Raw genomic sequence first — 24135 nt, 5'->3', positions numbered from 1 at the left:
TTATTTTATGTTATTCTTAATCTGCTTCCCATTCCGTTTTCTTCACTTAATATTTTATTTGCTAGGAGTTAAGTTTAACAGATAACTGAAAAAGTCTTTCGTTATCATCCAAGTACTGATTTCAGTTTTTCTTCAGTCTTCCTTGAATCCTAACACGTCACATTTCCTTAAATGTTGGTTAATGTAAAGTGTTTTTTTATTTTGATAGCAGCTACATTTGCCAGTAGCTGGTATTCAAAAAGAAGAGGTAATCCAAAAAAGAACTGCTTGGGAACTTCATGTTCTTATTGTTAAACCATCTACTTAAAAGCATTTTGATTGGCAAGAAGTCTAGAAAGCCTTTATTATTTTAAGACAATTATAGGATGTTTAATTAAATTCATTATTTCTGGGTTTTTACGTAAGTTACTCAATCATTTGGCGGATCTACTAATTTTAATTTATGCATTAAAGTTGATGTGACTCAAAAATTCCAACGTTTGCCTGTTGTTTATAAAAATTACTTTTTTTATTCCTACACAGTAAAAATACATCCTAAATAACACATTAATTATTTGGAACATGTTCATATTTTTTGTTGTTGGATAGTTGACTTATAACAACAGAGCGCTATTCGTAGAAGAGAATGTTTCTATGATGCCGATTCAGAACCCACCAGCGGCCGAGCGGTAAAGTCGCTGAACACTGGTAGTTCGGTCCGAGGTTCGAATCCCGCCAACGAGCTGGCTGCATCAGTGTTTTCGTGGTTTTCTCCATGTGTAACGTGTATAAGAGCCAGTTTCCCTTAGAAAGTCCTCCACGAAGGCATCCCTCCATTAGGCAGATAGCCCTTGAGGCTTTGCCGTAATTAAATAACCTAACCTAACCTACGATGCCGATTCAATAGGTATTACGCAAAAGCGTTCGAAAGGCTCAGAAGAATTCTAGAATACTCTTTCAAGATGAAATGGGAGCTATCTTCATTTCTCATTCGGTCCACCAACAGCCGAGCAGTAAAATCGTTGAACAGTGGCCTTTCGAAGCAGGTTCAAATCCCGACGATTATGCTGGCTTTCTTTAGAACGTCCTCCAAAAAGGCATCCTTTCCGTTAGGCAAATAATCATCGTGTGTTTTTCCGCATATGAAATGAATCAAACAAAAGCATTTCTGATGCAGAAAAGCAAAAAAATCTCATGTAGATTCTCAACTGCTTCCTAGGAACATAACAGTTTCTGTCACTTTTGTTTCCTTTCGCTAGAAACAGAAATAATCTCACATCATGTGGACTTTCATTGTAAGGAAATATCTTGCTTTATAGTCACTCGCATTTGCGTCCGTTAACTTAGGCGTTGAATGACTTAAAAATAAATTATACAGAAAAAATAATAACAACAGAGTGTTTTCATTTTCCAAGAAACCTTTACTGTTTGCTTTATTTATGCTATTTCACTTTAATAAAGCATTTAGCAATGATGTTTTGCTTCCCCATCATGTCATATGACAGGAGCTAAGAACAGTAATCATGATTATAAGAGATATTATTACATATACTGCCATTTGATTAACTTTGTGAGGAATTTTCTTCTTCCTCACTGCGTTAGTGGTGTTATTGAAAAGCACGTCTGGCTAGCAATCGAGAATCACAAGTAGCGTCCAAACTAAAATATAGTGATCGACAGTTCGTTTATACCTGGGTTTGGTGACTGGGGCTGATCCTTCCTTAGACACCCTTTAAGTAAAGGAGAATGTAAGGTATTTTATCTTTCTTCACTACATGCCTTTGTGGTCTAATTGAAAAGCACGCCCAGCTAGTAAGCGGAAGGTCTAGATTTCGAATCCGGGCCAGGGTGTTGCTGATTTTTCATATTTCCTGCTCCGATTAATACCTTGCAGAGTCATCAGGATTTTTTTTAGAAGCAAGAGGGATTGAAAAATTAGCAACGCCTTCGACGGGAGTCGAACCGCGAACTTTTGGAATACGCGCCCAGCGTGCAGATCACCACACCACGAAGGCACGCTAAGAAGACGGGAGAAATACCTTACAACCTAAATGGCTCTACAGTTTGTTCTCACAAGTAAAATTAGTGTTTCGGGTGTAAAAAAGAACTGTTTATCGAGAGCTACTATAGACACCATTTACTGCGATGTAAATCATTCTCTAAATGGCGTCGACTGACAGATTATATTTCCTTCCCATCCAAACAAATGTTTCTTTTTCCTCAAACTAAGTTTTATTAGTACCTTTTTTAATAAATATTCTTTAAAATATTAAAAATAAAATTACAAAAGTCTCATTCTTTTTGCATACTAGCAGTTAATTATCGAAAAAGCAATTAATGACTTGAAATTCTTCATAAAAAAGATTAACCACGTGCAGATCAGAATTCTTCGAGGAAAAAAAATAGTAGTTCATTGAACGATATTTTGCGGACAATATTAATCCCTACACACTAGACATAAACACGTGAGCTACTTTAGTGATAGAACTATTTTTATGTTAACGTAAAGCGAAAATTTTAATTTCAGATGTGTTCTATTTCAAGCAATAATGTTCCCTTGGTTAAAAAAAAAGGCAAAAGAATGAAAATGAAAATAGTTTAAGTTATTAGTATCAAGGCTAAAACATTGCCTTCTCCCTTTACTTCATTTAATTTCACATTTTCTATTAAATAATATATATTTTTTCTGAAGCCAGAAAAGTTACTTTGGAAATTAAATTGTTATATTCCCTCAGTACTAACGGGAAATCAATTTATTGATAAAATTTGTCGTCCTTTGATTTGCCGGAAAAAAACTCATTTATTTTAAATGTGTTTAGCAAACCTTTCTTCGGATTTAATTAAAATTTGAAGAATGTTCGTTATTACAAAATGCATAAAGGATTCTTTTGAAAATATAATTTGCACTTCAGGAACTTTATTCCTTTTTTTACCCTGGGAACGTAATTACTCTAAAATTTGCTGTTGAACATTAATTTAAAACGAACGTGTGAGAAAAAGTTTTCCCTTTCTTTTAGTTTTTGCTTATATTTTGTAGATGGCACGTAGTTCTAATAAATAAATTGAAAGCAAAGCGTTCATTAAAATACATCGACTGCCGGTGTTTTAATTAAGTCTGCTTGAAACCCACTGAAGAAAAAAAAATTTATTAAATCAAAGACACTAAGTCGTGTATTTTATTTTTGTTCAGAAATTCATTGTGAATTCTTTTCTAGGATTTTTTATAATGCATTTAAATATAATATACTAGGAAAATAAATGAGACTTAAGATATGCGTCATGTCGCTCAATTTGTGCAAAAGGGGGTTTTTAAACATGCTTTATTTTAAAGAAAAAGAAATTACATTGTGATTTCTCTTATTTTCAAAATGTTTCCTTCGGTACCATTTAATTTTATCTTATAACACTCTCCATCTGTCTAATTGTTTTAACGACGCCCAACCGATATAGTTATTAGCGTCGCTGACTGCCATGCCGAAGTTCCTGGGCTCGAATCTCAAAGAAGGCATGGATGTTTGTAAATGTATAGCGTCGGTGCGGCATGGCGGCACTCTAAGTATGCGGCGAGCCGAAAGTCCTCTCGTGTGGTTTGATGGAAGGGGAGAGGTTTGGAAGACCTTCGGACCCTTTCCCCAGGGGTGCTTTCCATCAAAATTGGGGGGGGGGCGGCACTCAGCGAAATTGCACTGTCACGTGTATGATACTCAAGGCGGTAGCCAACAGCAGGTGTATCTTGCGCTCCTTGCCGCGAGGAATTTTGTGGGCCTTGTGCTGACTTCGTCAGACAAGTGAGCATAATTATCAACAACAACAACAATTCTTTTTAACTGCGTATAAATAACAGCCATTGATCACACACCATCCATGCCATTGAACCATGAGCCATTGATCATGTCAAACACGTGTTTATTGGATATAAACAGAATTAAACCCGAAAGGTTTTTAGCTCTTATGACAAGTGGCTGTCAAAGAGTTCCTTAGACTGAACATGTACTAAATCGTGATAAGATGTCTTGCCATTATCTTGAAATCTTGCACAACGGGAACCATTTCAGAAATGTAATTTGCCAAAGGTTGTTTGGAATGGATATTACAATATTTAAGTGCATATCCATGTAACAACTTTCGATTCCCTTCGACTCAAATATCGTTCCTTTTCTATTCCCGTATCATTTAAACAATTGGTCATTTAAAGGAACTGACACGGAGAAAGATAAAAGCTGAAATAAATAAACTATGCCATTTCATTACCGCTTTTCATATTAAAACATTTAGCCATTCAAATGCGATACTGAAGTATAAACAACTAAAAATTAAACATTCTCTACACATATTAAAAGTAAGATATTATTTTGAATAACGGAGTAAAATTCGTGAATAAAACAAGAAATTTAAATACAGTCATGTCCATAAATTAAGGATAATGCAAAATCAGGCAAAGGAAGAATTAGAAGCAAAACAAATTTGACTTATTTGTAAAGCTTATTTATTAAACAAAAGGTAAAGAGCAAAACAAGAGGCTATATGTTTAATATTATTAAAAAAATTAGCGATTCTTTCTCCCTGGAGCAGATTACAGAAAAAGGCCTATTTACAAAAAACCAATATTACATGGTTGCTATGATTGTTAATACATTGTATGTCTACCAGACGATGCAATACAGTCCGTACAACGCCTAGGCATGGTGAGCATCAAATTATCGATCTGATCTTGGGGGATATTACACCACTCAAAAAGCAATGCTCTCCGAAGTTCCGGTAGAAGGAGGAAGTTCACGGGCTGCAACTCGTCAGCCATGCATGTCCCACACGTGCTCTACTGGATTCAAGTCCGGTGAGAATGCTGGCCAGTCCATACGGGTGATATCCTCCGATTGAAGGCATTCGCTTACGATGTTTGCATGGTGAGGACGGGCGTTGTCATCCATAAAGACAAATTGTGCGCCCATGGTGCCCCGAAACAAACATACATGTTGTTCCAGAATGACATCCCGATAGATTTGGCTTGTCATGGTTCCAATTTGAACATGCAGGTCAGTTCTGGAACCCAGAATAATTCCACCCCAAACGAGCACCCCTGCACCACCGTAACGGTGTCGTTCAATGATGTTTTCTTGGTGGTAACGGGTACCTGGAGCTCTCCATATGAAAGTCCGGCGAGAATCAGACTGCAAGCTAAACTTGGACTCGACGTAAAACATCACACTAGCCCACTGTTGCGGTGTCCACAATGCATGCTCTCTACTCCAGGCTAACCGCAGGCGACAGTGAGTTGCAATAAGTGGAACGCATCTGACAGGTCTACGAGCATATAGACCAATCTGCCCTAAGCATCTGCACACGGTCTGCCTTGAAATTGTCATACCAGTGGCTGAAGAGAGTTGACGAGACAGGTCTGAGGCTGTGCTCCGCCTGTTTCTTTTGGCAGTAACTGCCAAATACCGGTCCTCATTCGGCGTTGTAACTCTGGGGCGACCTGTGCTGTGACGTTTACTCACATTATCATCATCTTGGAATCGTTGCCAAAGCCTGGAGATGAAACTCTGGGCAATTCCAAGTTCATCTGATACTTCCAGTTGGGTATGCCCACATTCCAGACGGCCGATAATTCTACCACGTAAAAAATAATCCAAATGCGTCCTTTGTGTCATAACTATTCGGTTATTGCACTGAAATGCTTATAAAGCGCCTGCGAACAATTTTACTTCTTTGCCTGTATTCCTTATATATCACTCTCTTACACTTTGGTCATTGTGACATACCATCGGTGTCACCTGGTTACTTCCTATTGCATATGATTCTTGAAGATATGTGTAGTGATTTTACAGGTGATATATTTATTTTAGAGTTCGATTTCCGCGTGACTCCGAATTATCCTTAATTTATGGGCATGAGTGTATTATGTATGTAACAGGCAGCTAATTTCATCGTAAGATTCATCTTTTAACGAGTTGGGAACAAAAATGGAAGCATATGCCTTTGACATGTAGTTAAACTCTGCTGTGGTGTTATTTATTGGTAGTGTTTAATTCGTTAAAAAAAGAGTTTCTAATATTTAAGAGGTACTGTTCTTTAAACGGAATTCTTCCTCACCTCGATTACTTTACTCATAAACTAATGTGTTTCATTATATCGAGCAGAGAAAGTTAAAATAGCATTTGAAAATCTTTCTTTCTCTTTTACAGCTCTCACTGTCCGTTTTCTGACAAAGAGATACATAGGAGAGTATGATCACCAAACTGGTAAGTTATGTATTGAAGTTATGATATTACAATTAATATCAGTGGACTGTTTACTTTTTTTCTTCTACTAGAGGCTCTAGGGTAGCAAATTAAACTAAACACCTCTGAATATATTAAGCTGAAAAATTACTGAAATTAGAAATAAATTAGGAGTAATATTCATGATTACACTCCGTTGAGATTATTTTGTATGGCAAGTTTCTCAAAAAGGCAGCCAACAGGCCGCAAACCATTTTTCCCGTTCCTCGAATAGTTTTCGATAATGCATTTGTTGTAAATACGGTGCATATAATTTTAGAGGCATAGAGATACGGACTGAGCTTATGTACCCGACTGCCTATTAAAGTAAAGAGCATAGGTTTGTGCTCTGTCTTTGTAACTGCATGCTTATATGCCAGGCTGCGTGAATGGCGGAAGGTGCCAGAACTTCCCAGGTTGGTACAATCAGTAAATATAGTTCACCAGCTGACAGTTGGTGACGCTTCAGAATTCCACTTAGGTTATTTGATTATGGAAAAGTTTACAAGGGCTATCTTCCTAAGAGAAGGGATGCCTTCGTTGAGTTGTTTGAAACCCTAGGTGAACTAGCAGCATTCAGCGGTTTTAACCGCTCAGCCACTGGTGAGGCATCAGAATTTTGGTGTTTCCCTCCTTTTACGTATTGAGTAGGTACTTAAGATATACACTTTCCTTGAGTCAATCAGCTAGTTGGTTAGCTGGATGCATAACTACATAGTTGATATTGCTATATAAATGGAGACAAACTAACATTACATTAATCTTCATTGTATAAATACTTATGGTTTAGAATTGTGCATAACTCTTGAGTGTTGCTTTCATACGAAAACTCATCGGTACTTGCGTATTAATGGAAAAGGACTAACTTTGCACTAATTTGATATAATTAATTTTTCTTTATTTTGGTTGGAAAATCTTAGATAATTGCTTTTAAAAAAATTTCAAAGGACTTTTTTACCATGATTTACAACTTTCTACCGTCACGTGAATTCCGCTAAGTACGACTTCATATTGTGTCTTGCTGTACCCCTGTTTCTTGTTCCGCCATTTTGGAGAATTCCATTCTCACTCAGTATTTAGTTATGAACTCCGGAAACTGGAACACTGATGGTTACTCGGTAATACATTGTACTCTTTAAGAAACGAATATCATCATCTGCATTGTTTACTGTATCCTATAGATCTATGATACAATTACAAATTCCGAAAAAAATAAAACTCCGTTCTTAAAACTTATAGGCGCTTTTAAATATTAGAAATGTAATACGGTTGCATTGGCGGTTTATTTGAGGTATGGCTTCAAAATTAGCAGCTATTTACTCTTTTTTGACGAATTTTGGCTTTTTCTCCGTTACATAACATGTAAACGATTCTTGTTGAATTTAAGTTGTAAATGAAATTATAAAAGTAATTTAAATTAACAATTAAATTGCACAAACCATGGTTTTAACAAAATGTACAAGGAAACCGAATAAAGAAAGACGTGTGTTTTAAGCTAAATGGAAAATTACATATTTTACGATGTTTTATAGAATAAAACTGCATATTTTATTTGTAATAGTATCAATAAAATTCTACGTTTTTCCTTCAAGGCAACGAACTTCATCAGAATCGAAACACCATCAAGTGTCAAGTCGTAGGAAGAAAGACGCAAGTTTATAGTTATTGACATAATAAAAATATGTACTTTTACTGTATCTGTTGAAGTAAAATCTAATAAATAAAAGAGAACAGGATATCATTATTTTTTCAAGCTCTGACCCATTTAGAAAGTTTTCATAATTTGTTTATTTTAGTTTAAGCTAAAAGTAAGTTAATTATTGGTTTATTTAATGAATTAACTACTAAATAATATGAATTATTTGTAACAAATGTCAGTTTGAAAATTTAGCTCTCAGTAATTTTATATTATAAAGTATAACCAACAAAAATTTCTTATAGGTTCTAACCTTTAGTTCTCAGATAAAAATTAAATATAAATTTGAACACTTTCTTTTGAGCCGTTATTATTATCATTATCATTATTGTTTATAGTTTTAATAAATATTTAATGAGCAAAATTTAGTTAAAAAGTTGATTTTGCTAAAAATTTCTCATTTTATTAAAAAAAATAACTCAAGTTCGTCATCTGCTTTCAGATCAAGCAATTCAGCCAACATACAGTTTAAGTATGAGGCCACTATTGAATTCATTCTTTCAAGAACATATTATGCTTTTGAATATGCAAATCAAATTTTCGTTCACAACTATCGCCTAAGTTGGAAACATAAACTTCGGTCATGAGAAAATGTTTTAATTTTATAAAACAATAAGATGAATTCGATTGTATAAATGGTTTAAATGAAGAATTTTTTCCATAAAAAGAAAGCGCTTAGAAAACAGGTAGAAATACTTGGTATTCAAGACTAGCAGCCTCAATATTTTATATTCCGTCCGTTCTAAACTATTTGCTACACTAAGGTGGAAAGTTTTGTCCCAAATTAGGTGCTACATTTCAAGTAGGTGGAGTTATAAATAACTTTCGATGGACGGAAATTGGAACATTTTTAACCATTCCAATTTTATCCGCTAATTATCAAAATGCCATATATAATACCAAAAACAGTACAAAAAGACGTCAGATTTGAGGTGTATAACTCATATTTTTATGTGAAATCCTATGATCTCCTAAAGTTTTGTTTTATCTGTGTAATACTGATTTTAAATTTTCAGTACTTTACAAAAATGTTGCATCTGCGTCCTCCCACCTCCAGGAAAAGACGCAATTAACTAACGAAATGATCATTTATCTTCCATCATTAAGTTTTAGAATTTGTATTTCACCGAGAATTTCGATGTACGTTTTTAGTCTAAAATACGAGTGATGAAATTTATCTATTATATAATTTATCTATATCTTATTCAAAATCTTTATATTGATTTGCTGAATTATTTTCAATAGGTTTAATAGTGTATGTTTTGGAATTAAATGGTTTGATGTTATTTTATTTCTTGCGTTAAAATGGATGTGTTTAACCAAGAAAATTTGTTCTCACATACATTTTAGCCTACTTCTGATTTCTTATCAATAGTGTTTATATAAACGCTGTAAAAACAAAACTGTTTATATAACCTATATATATATATATATATATATATGTGTGTGTGTGTGTTATGTACCAGCTTTTGTCCGGAATAAATAGATTGGTGAAGAAATATAGATGTAGTCGTAGCTTAAATTATCAGACGATAAGTTTAAAAAACAGGATCCATTTATTATTTGTCAGGAGAAATAGCAGTTACAAAAATCCTATTTCCGGAGTAAATAAAAAAGAATTACTAATAACTTTTTGTATGAAGTTTACTGCATCGTTACATTAAAGAAAAGACCCCGATATTCCTTTGCGAGTCCTTTTATAGCCTCTGGAAAGGCGGAGTTTCCAAGAAATGACGTCAGCCTCGTCAGCCATTCCAGTTCGCTTTAAATATCTCCAGAACATTCTATAACTGTACGTGTAGAAAAGGCGGGAAAAACAACTTGACTACAGGGCTGTGGATTTAATTCCACGTACTTTCAAAATAAGAGACCGTCGCCATTAAAAAATGAAAAGAACATACAGTTAGAATTTTAAGTGTATTCTTGACTATGGAATTTTATTATATATATATATATATATATATATATATTCTTAAATATCATACAGAGAATCTAAAAAAACATTAGATTGTCCTAAATTAAAAGATCACACCAAATATTCCATTTTCGTCTCTACGTAAGCATATGCAGCTCATTCCAGATCTCAAGAATGTGCGATATCTCAGATGGATACAATACTGAACATCTAACATCTCGCGTATTAAAATGCAAATCTCGTATGTATGTTTATGAATGCTTGTGGAGATTGTAAGACATTCTATATGAAAATCGGGGTTTTCGAAGTTTATTTTATCTGTCAGAACGAAAGCTTAGCTGTGATATGTTCTCCGTCTCTGTATTTTCTCTCTCCTAAGATCTCTAGTATGAAGGCACTGCAATCAATACTGATAAATTGGGCTAAGGAATTCTTATTTGCAAAGGCAAATGTTTAAAGAAATATCCAGATCTATTTATGGAATTTCGAAAAATGTTTATCTGTGTTACAAAATGTAGTGACTTAAAGAGAAAAACAGAATTATTTTTTTAAAGCGGGCATTTTTCCAACTCTAGGCAGAAGGCAAGAAGCTATTTCGTATGCAATTACCTTACAAATACTGAAAAGGAAAAAATGGGATAATCAACTGTTTTTTACTCCAAAGTGATTTATAATTTTCCCATAATCGAAAGTTGCCGAAGTTTTACAAAATTGTTAAACATTTAATCAATGCATATAACTAATACAGGAGACAGGATATCATCAACAGAGCAGCTACACTATCATTTCGACTTTTAGCTTTTGTGCTGTATTGATGGAAACTATCTACCATCCGCTACCAGCGGCATTTATTTGAAATAAAATTTTACAAAGTTACAATGGTTGTACAAATATACATAGGACATACCGAAACATATTATTCAGGTCTTGCGGTGTCTACATAGATGGCAATGTTTACAATAAAGCTCATAGCACAGTATACAGATAATTGTTACATATGTTGCAAATTTATGTTTACAGATTTTTATATATTAATTTTGAAGAATAATCAAATTATATAATATAAAATATCATTGTACATTTTAAAGAATTTAGACATATATAACTTAGAAATAATTAAGCCAAATTTTAAAAGAATGAGAAAAACACTAAATATAGGATAAACATGAAATAAATTTAATAAAATGTAAAATGTAAATGACGTATAAATATTATGGATATGCTATAAATAAATAAATATGACTAATACACAAAACGCCTTTTAAAAAAGTATAGAAAAGATACAAAATACGCAGCAGTTCTTTAATGACATATATTTAATTAAAATATCCTCAAGCATTTTGATTTTTTGTTTATCATTCATTTTAGTAACATAACTCTTTTGAAAGTATATTGTTTATGTTGTTGTTTTTATCAATTTTAAATTATACTAGTGTCTGGAAATTTTACGCAGTATCATTAGTTTTACTACGAATGTAATATTTTGTTTTCAAGATAGGTAGTCTCACTATCATGTTGCATTTGCGGTTTGTTAACTGACCACATAAACTTGCTAGAAACTATTTGTGATACAGTGCAGGTCCAGAACTGTTTTTATTTTCTGAGCGTCGCATCATTGTATTTAAAAACATCTACGAAATTTCTTGGCTTTCATGCTTAGCAATTAATTTTCTATGCTTCTTGACGTTTCTGAGATTTATTGTGGTATTCTAAGATTTATATATGTTACTGTCAGACAAGTGAGATAAGTTACAACAACAACACTCTTGCAACACTCAACATTCGATGCGTTCCTGTGGTAAACGCAAAGAATGTTATCCGCCTAGCTCATAGCCTCTTCCATTTTTTTGTTTTACTTGTTAAAATCATTCCCTTTTGAGATAGAAGAAAATGAGACTTTGCTTATTAAATGCTTAGAAAAAGGAGTGCCCATCCTGCTCAAGCTCTACCAAAAAGGGAAGTCATTCGTTAGAAATGATTTGAATGAACCTTAAGAAACCCACTCTTAAAGATTTACTTCTTTTAAAAAGTTTTTTGTATGCACTTAATTGTTTCATATTGTTTTATTTTATTAAAAGTGTTTTGTTTCATTTGAAATGCTTACGTATTTTATATTCATGTATTTTTCAGAAAATAGGTACAAAAATGAAGTAATGGTGGACAATGAACCTGTAATATTTGAAATAATTGATACCTGCCCACGAGTAAGTTGATATTTGAATTTTATGAAATTATTTATCCCATACAAAAATAAAACGTAGCTTTGAGAACAAATCATTTCAAAATGATTTTGTGCATTTGAAATAAAACAATTCTTACGTGCGATTCGACTTCGCATTTGAAGTGACTTCCCTTAAATCAAATCTGCTTAACAACATATTAATGTCATTAAATAGGCATGATCAATGAAGGCAAAAACTTTAGCAAAGATTGATTATTAATGAATCAATACGTAAATCGCTTTCCATTTGCTGCTCTTGTTAAGATTAAAAAACTATCTTTATTGGTAGAGCAATGATTATGGGTATAATACGGATATAATGTACAAGTATAATACGGATGGCCAAACCTCGTGTCAGAAATAGCCGTGCGATAAAATTCACGAATATTCAAAACCTGCAACAAGATTTTTATAAAGTTTTAAAACTATTAAAAGAGGTTGTGAATAAAAAGAAATGCTCGAAATATTAATAATGTTTTCGTGATTGGTACGAAAATTGATGTAGTTATTTAGTAACATAAATAAATATTCTTGTTGATGTTGCTTTGTATTTAGGAAACAGTATGTTAATTTTAAACATACGTATGACATATTAATCTCTTCTTTTTCAAGTATAATATGAAGCATTTTCTTCTAATTCTCCCAAATTTTAAAAATGTTGATTTTAATTATTAATCAGTTTTAAATATATTGATTTTTACGGGATTTTAACTTGAAACGAAAGAACACGTAACACTATTCATAATATTGCTGTCTGTAATAATGTACTAAGATGAATGTACTTCGTTCTAATCATGAATAACTCAATAATTTGAGAAAATAGAATTAACATTCTTCTTTTCTCTTAAACCGTATTGTTGCGTTATTTTCTTCCTTCACGTTCGTACGGGGCTCGTAGATTTGGAGTGAATAACGACGACACTTGATGAAGTATCGAAACACACTTTATTTAGACAATATTGTCAGGACAGCTCCAAAACACGTTTTACAGTGGTCGATGAACTACTATAAACACGCTGAACGATCAGCGACACAGCCTTCAGGTTATCAGGCTATCACGGTGGAAATAGCTTCCTGCAAAGCACCAGACTCTGCTTTCCGGAGTACAGCTCCCGACTCTGCTTGGTCGTTCTCGGAACTCCGCGTATTCTCGAGACTCTCCACGCTACAACTCGCGATGCACTCGACGACACACAGAGCACAGCTTCTGACTCTTCGGTTCAGTCGTTTCCGGAGCTCAACACGCTCTCTCGACGATGCACTAACCGCGATAGTCTACGAGACTCTTACGCTGCACTCGATGACCCACTCGGTACTAGCTGGCCGGCTGTCAACGCTATCGCCTCCGCAGGGATTGACTCGCCAGACGAGACACACTCAATCGATGAGAGACGCACACTCGAGACACACACTGACTGCGGACCAGCAGGGTTTATATAGCTTTTGACTGGTGTTCGACAACATTCTGGGCTAAACTGGTAAGAATTCGTTCCAGAAGGTTCTCCAACCGTCCATTGTATATCGCCAATTTTGTCGCCAAATGAGCGATTTCTCGCCAAATGTGGCAACCATGCCTTCCCTTGCCATTTATGGCAACCCTAAACTGCTTTGCGGGGAAGCTATCTTACCGCGCTTGTACATTTCGTAACAATATGCACTGCAGGGAAGAGAACTAGTAAGTTATCTGTGACAACAGGAGTTGCGAAAAAATACTATTCAAAATATGAAAATCCTTTTAAAATAAACTGCCAACTTAATGCAGTTTTTTGCACAAAAAATAAGAATTCAATTTTCTCATACACGAACGAGAAAGTTCAATGTAAAGTGATTATATTTACCTATAAAACATTTAATTTATTCGTTATCTGTGACCTGGATCAGAAAAGTTTCCCTTTTCTTCCCATTACTAATTACAGCTCTACGTATTGGTAGTCTTGTTCAGTAAGATTTCATATACTTTATCACTGAAGCATGTTGCCAATGTATTTATTTTTCCTACTGTTTCTCTAGTCTAAATTGATAAAATAAGTAAATGAATAATAAAAACACTCAATTACTATTTATTAAAAACGGGTGAGGTTACATGACTTTTATTTTAAATTGTATTTTATAAATAAAATTGCTATTTGTTTCAGTGCAAGCGGCATTTAGGAGACCAGAAAGCCACATTTTGACCGTGGCTGGTGTATAAGCAAGAAATAAGTTCTGAAGTTAGCTGTTGCCGTAAACAGACTGAAAGAAGCACCGATTTTGAAACAAGGGATATGCCAACCTAATTCATCTACTCAGCGCTAATATCTATCAACTGAATAATATCTCTTTCATAATATTGGCAATGAAAAATAAACTGATATTAGATTATTTGGTTAAGCAAAAGCGTGCCAGTGCTATTGGCCAAGGGAAGGGAGGCCTTCGTAGCGTACTTTCCAAAGCAGAGTACTACGTACTTACGTTACTGAAAGTCACAAGTCTATGCAGCTATGCCGTTTACAAAAAACTAAGTTGTTAAATGTCATTATATTTTTCGGTTTATTTAATGTTACACGTTTTAATTGTTAAATTGTCCTATGGTCTTCACATCCTTTTAACCTATAAGTGAAGGATTGGGAAAGAAATCTAGTAATACTGACTAATTAAAGAAGGGCTTCTGTAAATATTACCGGGGAGGGGGATCAACAAAATGAGAGTTGTTATAGATCGAGTTAGCAGTAAGCACTATAGAGAAATCTGATGATGTTACTTTTTTATTCTGATTAATCATTTAGGTTAACATCTTAATATCATGCAACATTCTGAATTCTAAATGAAATTTTTCCTCGAACAATTATAATGCATGTTCACTTTGAAACTAATTGTTTTTATTTTTGGTCTCGAGTTGAATTCTGACAATTTGGTACTGGTTTACTTACGTGTAAGTTTTCCATCAGGAGAATTCTGGAAAGCATATTAGACTGTTCAAGGAGAACCTTATAGAATGAATCCGATTTGCTTTTTTTATGTAGATTGGGTTCTGCTATGCATAAAACTAACCTTTAACTGATTTCCGTGTGTAGTAGAGCCTCATTTATTCAAATTAAAATGGACACTGCCATTTTGTATAATGTTTTTCTTTCTCTTTTTTTTCCAGAAAACTCTATAGAATCCGCAGTTAAAGAAAGATAGGCAAATGCATATAACATTGTCAAGAAAGAACATGTATTACAATATATTTGCTTATCGACATTAAAATATGTTTTCCATATCAATTATTTAAAATAATGAGTTTCTTTTCAGAATGTTTCTTACAGCTCTTGAAATTACTAGAACCCCCGATTTATGTGACACGCGACTTACGTAAATTCGCAAATACGTAAGAGCACGAAAGCCTTAACCTTCAAACTGAAATCTTACAGTAAGAAACAATGACTTTATAAACAAATCCTCTTTTTCCCTTAACCGTTAATTAAAGCCTATTGAGCTGACTGAGTGCTTCAAGAAAACTAGATCATGCCTCATAGAGTCATTGTTTTGAATTAGGAACCTGGAAAAAATAAACCATAAAATCATCGATAATCAAATTCGAGATTTTCTAATGCTATCTGGACGTGAACACTATTAAACCGCAAAGATACGGTTTAAAGTAAAGGTTCTTAATATTTTACTCGTACTTCCTAGAAACAGTGTGTGTGTGTGCCTTTTATGTTCAGAGTACCAGAGTGTACCAGAGTTCGCCTTTTATGGATAGATAAATCTGTAGTTACATCGTAACAATGGAAATAAATAAAACATATACAGAAAAATGTCCTATAATCCGACATCTAAAGATTTGGCCCATTCGATAGTCCGGCACTCTTTTCAAACACCTTCCTGTCGTGAAATGGCTCTATTACTATTTTTTTCGGTAATATTCTGCAAGATATAGAAGTTGCTTCCCACCCGTTTGCAGTTCTCAGTTAGTCTATTGTAAAATACTACAACAACTGAATATCAACACTAGGAAAATAGCTCACCCCGTAGAATAATAACAGGACTGTAAGAGCAAAACTATTGTAATGTAAGCATATTACTATCCAGTTTGTATGTACTTGATAAAAATAATATTGTAAAGCAGTTTAAATGATATTGAAAATCCAGTCAATGTGTAAATGAATTACAAGTTTAATTTGATTATCTCAGTAAAAGTATTGTAAATATGAATTCATATAATGTTTAAATGTACACATAGCTGTCATGATTTTATGTATCTATCATATGTAACCTGTACAATACAATGATTGTAATCAACATATTTATGCTTATACACAGGCCTTGTATGCCCATGTAATATTTATATGTATATTTTTACACGAAGGAAATTTTCCCTTCTGCTAGGATGACTATTAACACTGTAAGACTTTTACAACAAAGTCAGGTCAGTGGTTATATCAGGCGGCGCTCAGTTAGTCTATTGTTTAAAACTTCGCCTTTCCGTATCGTTTTCTTTCTTTATTTGAAATGCTTCTCAAATCTTGATATAAATTTTGATAAAGAAATGAAACGGAAACATGTGATTTTTAGGTATTCGTTTAAAACGTCAAGTGAGGACACCATAATTCAAGCTGTGTTGAATCTGGAAGTAGCAACAGAAATCGACAATGATTAAGAGGAATTCTCAATCAAGATCACTAGGCGAAAGGCTAGTGAAGCGTTAAATTATTTGTGAAATTTGTGGAAAAAATAAAAAATATATAATATTGTAGAAATAATTAACATTCATATTTTGAAAAATGAGCGCAATCTCGGAAGCACTCAAACTTTATTTTAAAAGACTTAAAGGCAATCATGATGACTTCAAGGCAGGAATTGATTAAATATAATTAAACTCTAAATAAGTTTATGAATTAATAACTTTTACCCATTAAATATGTTTGCGGAATCTATTACATGCAAATTTTTTACGTCTTAATGCATTCAATAAAATGAAAAAAAAAAAAAAAAAAAAAAATCGTTTTGCGGCGTCATATAATTTTGGTATGATAATCCTGCATCTCGAAAGTCCCCAACTGCTGGATTATCAGCGTTTCACTGTGCTTGCACAATGAATGTTGCATTCGAATTACATGTATAGATAAATAGAAAAAAAAATGACATAAATAGTTTAACAAGGAACTTATTACAGGTTAGGTTTAGCTGTTGAATCACGAGAGATCTTCAATATCCTGCCTGGTTCTGCCATAAACTCAGGCTCAGAAATAAACCCATACTACATAAACTTAAATGAACTTTGTAGATACAATTAGAGCTCTCATTCTGAACAGAGCGTTAGTTAACTCTGCATACTTTGCAGTACCTCTCCTTTCGAAGAAAATTTCACGAAGTTCTATTTTCATGCAGCTTCTGAAATATCTGCTTTAGGTTTACAGGAATCATATATAGATTACATTTTGGACATGTAGTAGAAATTTAAAAATATAAAACTAGGTCATAAGAATAAATAGCAAAGAACAGAAGCCTCTGTATAATTTAATGATGACGGAAAATAGGAAAGTTGACGAAAATGGTAATGTTTTGTAACAAGCAATGCGGAATATCTTTACGAAAATATTTTGACAGTGCAAACGTAAATGAGTAGCAATAATAATAATAATAAATGCAATTAAGATTACGCTCCACTTTCTAAGTATGTACAAGTTACTCCTTTTACCTTAATGCACAGAAATTAAACGCTGGAGGATTCAGGAACATCGTCCTATAGTACCTCTGTTATATATAAAGCATCAGTGTCACATAATTAATAAATGCATTTCTAAATATGATGCTTTTAGTGTATTACTGCGTAAGTACGTTTTTTTTTAAATTTAAAAAATGTTTAAAATTTTCTTTTGCAGGTATATATTTTAGCAATCTTAATTATTATATAATTAGAGAATTCCATAATCGGTGTTTTCTAAGTTAGCATTTGTTGTCTCTGTTATGATGACATCAGTGTTTGTGGTTGGTTAAAGTAAAACTCTTAAAGATATATAAGTGAATGTACATGATAGAAGAAATTGTTTAAAACATAAGAGAAGTGTACAGTCTGTCGGACTTCCCAAATAGTCTTCATCACTAGCAATAAGTTCATTTATTTGTTCCCTTTATTTACAGAATTTCTTCCATATTTGTCTAAAGGATTCGTAAAGCCTGACTTTCTTTGCACTTTACTATCATACGAAGTATTTAGCTCTATGTTGACGTGAGCGACTTATCGCTGAGTCCACAGAAACTTGAAAAGAGTGTAAAAGACCCTTTATTTAAAGCGATGAACAGAAAGCACTCGTGGTGCTTACGAATCCATCAGCATTTATGGGAAGAAACTCAAAGTAGTGAGTCAAATGTAAAGCTAATAGCCAAAGGCTACACAAAGAATTTAACGCGAAGTCGGCTCAGAACTTCACCAACATTAATTCAACTATCAGCAAATTATAATGCCGATAGTTGATAGGAACTAAAGAAGTAAAGTTGCCGATAACAGGAATTCTTATCTAAAGTATCAAACCTAGTAACGTGGCCATGAATGGCAGAACACGATCTAACTTAACAATCTCAAAACCTCCTTTTAAATACATGCGAACTCATTTTCATTCTGGCGGGAAAAAGAAAAGGGTGAAGTGATAGTACAGATTCCAAACATGAAGTAACTGGTTATTCAAATTAAAGTAAACCTCCAGAGATTTTAAAGGATTTTATGAATTCGTTAAAGCATCTTTCATCATGAATTTCTCCTTGTCAGAATACTGCAGAATTAAAAGATCATATTTTGTATGACCTTTCAATTCTACGATGAAAATGCCATCACTGACATGCTAATATTAATTATCAATTTGCACTTTTAGCTAAGTTTGTTATGAAATGCTTTTTGCAGACAGACACCGATTTTCCAAAAGAGGAGACCTTACAATGGGCAGATGGTTTTATGTTGGTATATTCCATAATTGACAGGGACAGCTTCACCTACCTCCGAGAAGTACGGCAGCTCATTCAAAGCTCCAGGCCGGCGTCTCCGGGTGGGACTCAAAGACAATCACCGTGCCCTATAGTTGTTGTGGCGAATAAAGCCGATCTCATACACCTAAGACAAGTCAGTACAGAAGAAGGTAAATTATTCTTCCTTTCTGCTTCTATCTGTAGCGTTTCTGATGATCATTTAGATTATGGGTGCTTAACATTTTGGAGCTTCTAATGGCAAAAGTTGAATGCCCAACAAAAGGAGAACCGTGCACCGCACTTCCCTAGAAAAGTATGTCAAGGGCCGAATACAGAAATAATTTGTTATTAATTATCGCAATATAACCTTTTAAGGAAACCTAAGAATTAGAGAAACTAAAATCAGTTTCCGTGTGTCAAGAGCTAATTGCTCCCTCTCAGTCTTCAAGTTAAATTATTGTAACTAAGATAAAGATTTTATTATAAGTGAACTTTTCTATTTTAACTCAACAAACACACAACTCGTATACAAGAAATTAGCCACCACTGCTTGTCGAATGAAATGCTTGATTAAAACGCAAGTGAGTAACGTTTGGAATTCACAAGGCAAGGTCCTGTTATAAGCTTTGGCACAAACTTCTAAATATGTTAGCATACACAGCAAGCAAGAAGATAAAGGATAATTTTAAGAACTGTCGAGAAATAGCAAAGGTCAAATCTCGCTACCAAAAGTTCACACTTAACTTCCCTAACTGTTCTTATACACATGTTAATGAATTTGTATCCCGGTGGGAGCTGACGAAAGCAGAAGTGACAGCAAAGATAAAAACAATAAGATAAAGGATTACTACATATAAAACCTTACAACCCGTATTATCATTGTCTCTGATAAAATTCTGTTTACCATTCATTTCGAAAAATATTACTTAGAAAAAAATATGAGCACAATATATTTAATATAAACATTGAGCCAAGTTTTTGAATATCAGTGCATCAACATCTAGTATGATATACATGGTACATTTTCGAAGCTTATATTTAAGATATTTGTGGAAATTTTTGTTTTTGTTTTATATTTTTATATGCTTTATAAGGGAAACAATTTGTTGTTAAATACATGTGCTTCACGACGAAAAGCGTGGTGTAAACTGAGAATGAATAAGAAATGTATTGAACTGCAATTCGCGTTTCGTGAAATCTTGGATTTAATCTAAAATAATATAATAAAATGTCATCCAACGCCGCATACGTTTTCTTGTTTACTTGACTTTGTGCAGAGAGTTTCAAAATTAATTACGTGGCTAATAATTTACTGTAGTTTAATTTCAGACCACTGCAACTTCAGTTTAATTTCTAATGCTTTTATTCTTCAAAAAATAATTTAATGTACTTTTGGCCTGAAAGACCAGCGATTTAAATGTGCTTTTGGCCTGAAAGACCAGCAGTTTAAATGTGCTTTTGGCCTGAAAGACCAGCAGTTTAACTCATTTGAGTCAGCAGTTATATATCCATTTAAAATTCATCTAACCAGGTCTTTGTTTTAAATTCCCCGTCGAAAGATCTTATCATTCATTTTTCGCTCGTACGAATCGCAACTTTTAGAATATCAGCAAGTTCTAGGACGCACAGGTCGGGCAGATCTGTATTTTGATGAGTAATCATTTCAATATTTTAAGTTCATCTCTAAAAAGCCTTTTTTTAATAGGATCATCTTTGTAACCTGAAACTGTAGTCTGATATGCATGTCCCATCTTCGGTATTTAAACTCAAGCATCTTTTACCAATTGTGAATAATTTTATGAATATAATCTAAACGTTGGAATTTGCAAAATTACAATTATTGATTATTAAAATCGCGCTGTATGCTACGAAATTAATTAAATAATCAAGATATAATAGAAATAATTAAATCAGCAAAAGTGGTAAAATGACTAATAGGATGAATATAAATTAAAATTGAAACGAAAGCTAAACAGCATATAACAAATAGTTGAAAATACTTTGGTCATTCAAGGAGCAACGGAAATATTTTCAATAAATCCAAGTTTCTGAATTATATCCGAATGATTAACAAAATAAATCAAACAGTAAGAGAAAAAATAAACTATATTAATGTAATTTAAAATAATATGGCAAGGTCTTTAAAATTTAAAAATATATTGCTTAGTCATTAAAAATGCTAATAAAGATGTTAATAAGAATAAAAACAATTAATCTATCGTCAAGGTATAATCTGTTCTGACATGAGCCTAAATAAATTATGCACTACAAAATTATAATTTGAAGTTAGTAATAGAATAGTAATTTGGTTAATTAATAACAAGAAAAGGAGTTTGGTTAATTAATAAACCTCCAAGAAATAAAAAAACTGCTAATAATTGTAAAAGTTCCCATTTAAAATTCAAAATATTGCAAACTTTTTAAAAATTATTTTAAAGTAATTTCTGTGAACATTTCCAGCGTTATAGCGATTGATAAAAGATATTTCTGGAGACATATATTGTCTAAATCTTCACAGTATAATTTAGATTTTCATTTTAATTAACCAAATGCATATTTATGAATTTTTTTCCATGCATGGCGTTAAAGATTGAGATTTGTCGAACAAGTAGTGGTCTGTAATCAATTACAAAAATGTTTATTCATACGTAGAAATAGGCACAAGAGGCCATAAGGTTCACACTCGCACGCTCTTATTACATCTGTTGGCTAATTACAAAATGTTTGGCGCAGGAACCAAAGTGTACATCCGTTCTGCTCGCGGTCTACATGGCGTTTTGAGCATTTTGGAGAGGTGGGCGTTGCTAGAATGTGTGTTACAAGGATAGGACGAGATGTATCCCTAGGATAAAAAACGTAAGTTACAAGATAGGATGAGACAGATAATTCCATCCCACGCTGAAATATTTACATTTCAGCACAGTATAATTGCGTAAGTATAACATTGATAATATAATAAACGTATAGAACAGGGTTGGCCAAACTTCATGTCAGTAAGAGCCGCACGTTTGAATTCAGGAATGTTCTAGAATTTTTAAAAGCCACAAGTTCATATTTACATCATTATAGAAGTAGTGGAGGAGGTTTTAAATAGAAAGAAATCCCTGATAACTTTGTAAAAAGAGTCCAAACTAATTAATTACTTCCTTTTGGACACTGAATAGTTTTAATTTAAGATATTTCATACATATATTTTATATGCATGAGCCGCACGAATTGCCTGCGAGAGCCGTATGAGGCTCGCGATCCACACTTTGGCCATCCCTGGTATTGAATAATATTAAGAAAGAGAATATCTGTTACGACATTAATGCATTCTGGGATATAATTAAATTAAAATAGCATACATTTAAAAAATTGATAATGGTTAGATACTACATAACACGATTCCACATTAATAAGGCTCATCTATTAAAGATAAATGTTATTATTCAATATGTAACAGAAATACTTTTGATAGACATCTTTTACATGCACCTGCAGGAGTTCCAGCTGAAACTACTCTGGCATTTCCATCAGGCCAGGTTATAACTTCTTATATATAGCATGTAACCCATTTAGAAGGAGGCAGATTATCTTCCTTGAGTATAGCAAGAGCACCAGGGTTTACACTGGCTTTCCGCACTGGCGGTTAATGGGCGTCCAATCAGAAAATGCCCAGGAGTGAATACTCCAAAATCTATAACTTCAGAAGCTAAGGAGTTAACGGACGCACATTCAAGATTCCTCCAGTTTGCTGTAAGCTTAACATTATCAACAGTTCTTTTAAAATGATGATTGAAGGATTTAACGCCTGCTTTCCAAAGTCCTCCAAAATTAGGGGCTCTAGGAGGACGGAACTTCTAAAAATGCCTTCTGATACTAAATAACTAGCTACAATATATTCTGATTGCTTAGCTAACTTTTCCAACCGCTGTAATTCTGAAAGTGCTGTTACAAAATTATTTACATTATTCCACAAAATCGTTGAACTTTTACCCCGCCGGGCAAACGTATCTCTTTATGGCGGCAGTAAAAGCCTTGGAAGCTAGGTCCGTCAGAAGTCCAAAATGGAATGCTTTAGCAGCCAAACAGATAAAAATGTTAATATAAATCTTTTGCAAAGCACTCTTTTTATTTGATTTGAAAAGGACCGCAAAAGTCAATATCCGTACTACTAAATGACGAGCTTGGTAATATTTTTAGAATGCAAGATTAACCATTAATTTTCACAGTACCGTTGGATTCATTTTAAAACAAGATATGCATTTATGAATAATTTTTCGGGCTAAATTGTGGCCATTAATAGGCTAAAACTATTGAAGTACACTATGTAAGAGAGATTGAGGCTCTATGATTCGTTAATTTACTTTTTGCTGGGAGAATGATGGGATATTTTCAATTGTAACTCATGTTGGAATTACTTAAACTATATTAAACTTTTCTCATCGGAGGATGGGGTTAAGAAGATTTAACTTACTATTGTTGGAGACTGGTAGGTCTGTCTAAAGCCGAGAGTTCTTCAGAAAAATATTGTTCGTGCGAACATTGAATAAGGGTGTCTCGAGCATTGTCGCATTATTCTTCTAAGAATAGTGGACTCTAGGGTTTATGTTTCGAATTTCTGACATTGTAAATAAATCTAAAAATAAAGCTTAAATTTATAATAAGTTTCATATAATTATTGGTTATATTCATAAGTTCATTCAACATATAATTATTTGTTGATAAAGCTAAGGTTATAGTCACATAAGCTTTTAGTTCAGTTAGGTATTGGTTACGAACAAGACTCACAAGTGTCTTAGTTACAGGCACACACACTTAAATGATGACTCATGCCCACCACATCGTATTCAGTGTTATTTCTTCTGGATTTAGACTTCAGGAAACTAAATCGGCTGGCCAGTTTAGTCCACATTTTATCCAGAACAACTCTTAGAAAGGAATCCAAGAATTCTCTATCCCTCTTCTTCCGCCCTGTGTCTTGGGAGAATTTTAAGTGCTCTCATGCCGCAAGGGCACTATACATTTACAATTCATTTTTATACTTTTAGGTTATCTCTTACATAATGCAGTTTGAACTTTTTTGCAACTCAAAGCTCATAGGTAGTTAGATTTATCTTGCTAAGGCACAGTAGTAAATCATTTTAAGTGTAGAGTC

At 33.5% G+C, this 24135-nt stretch overlaps 1 protein-coding gene across 1 annotated transcript in view; it reads left to right on the top strand.

Annotated features, from left to right (window-relative positions):
• Positions 1-24135, top strand: part of LOC118183558 (ras-related and estrogen-regulated growth inhibitor) — a 159667-nt gene that overhangs the window by 121522 nt on the left and 14010 nt on the right. The window contains exons 2-4 of the mRNA XM_085808388.1: positions 6165-6221; positions 11981-12054; positions 18934-19165. Of these exons, the coding sequence (XP_085664514.1) occupies positions 6165-6221; positions 11981-12054; positions 18934-19165 (363 nt within the window). The remainder of the gene's footprint in view (positions 1-6164; positions 6222-11980; positions 12055-18933; positions 19166-24135) is intronic.

The sequence above is a fragment of the Stegodyphus dumicola genome, chromosome X1, assembly GCF_044657685.1.
Source record: "Stegodyphus dumicola isolate Sdum_Otavi_A_Nest chromosome X1, ASM4465768v1".
NCBI classification, from domain to species: domain Eukaryota; kingdom Metazoa; phylum Arthropoda; class Arachnida; order Araneae; family Eresidae; genus Stegodyphus; species Stegodyphus dumicola.
The sequence above is the reverse complement of the archived record's forward strand: the minus strand, read 5'-3'. Positions and strand labels throughout refer to the sequence as shown.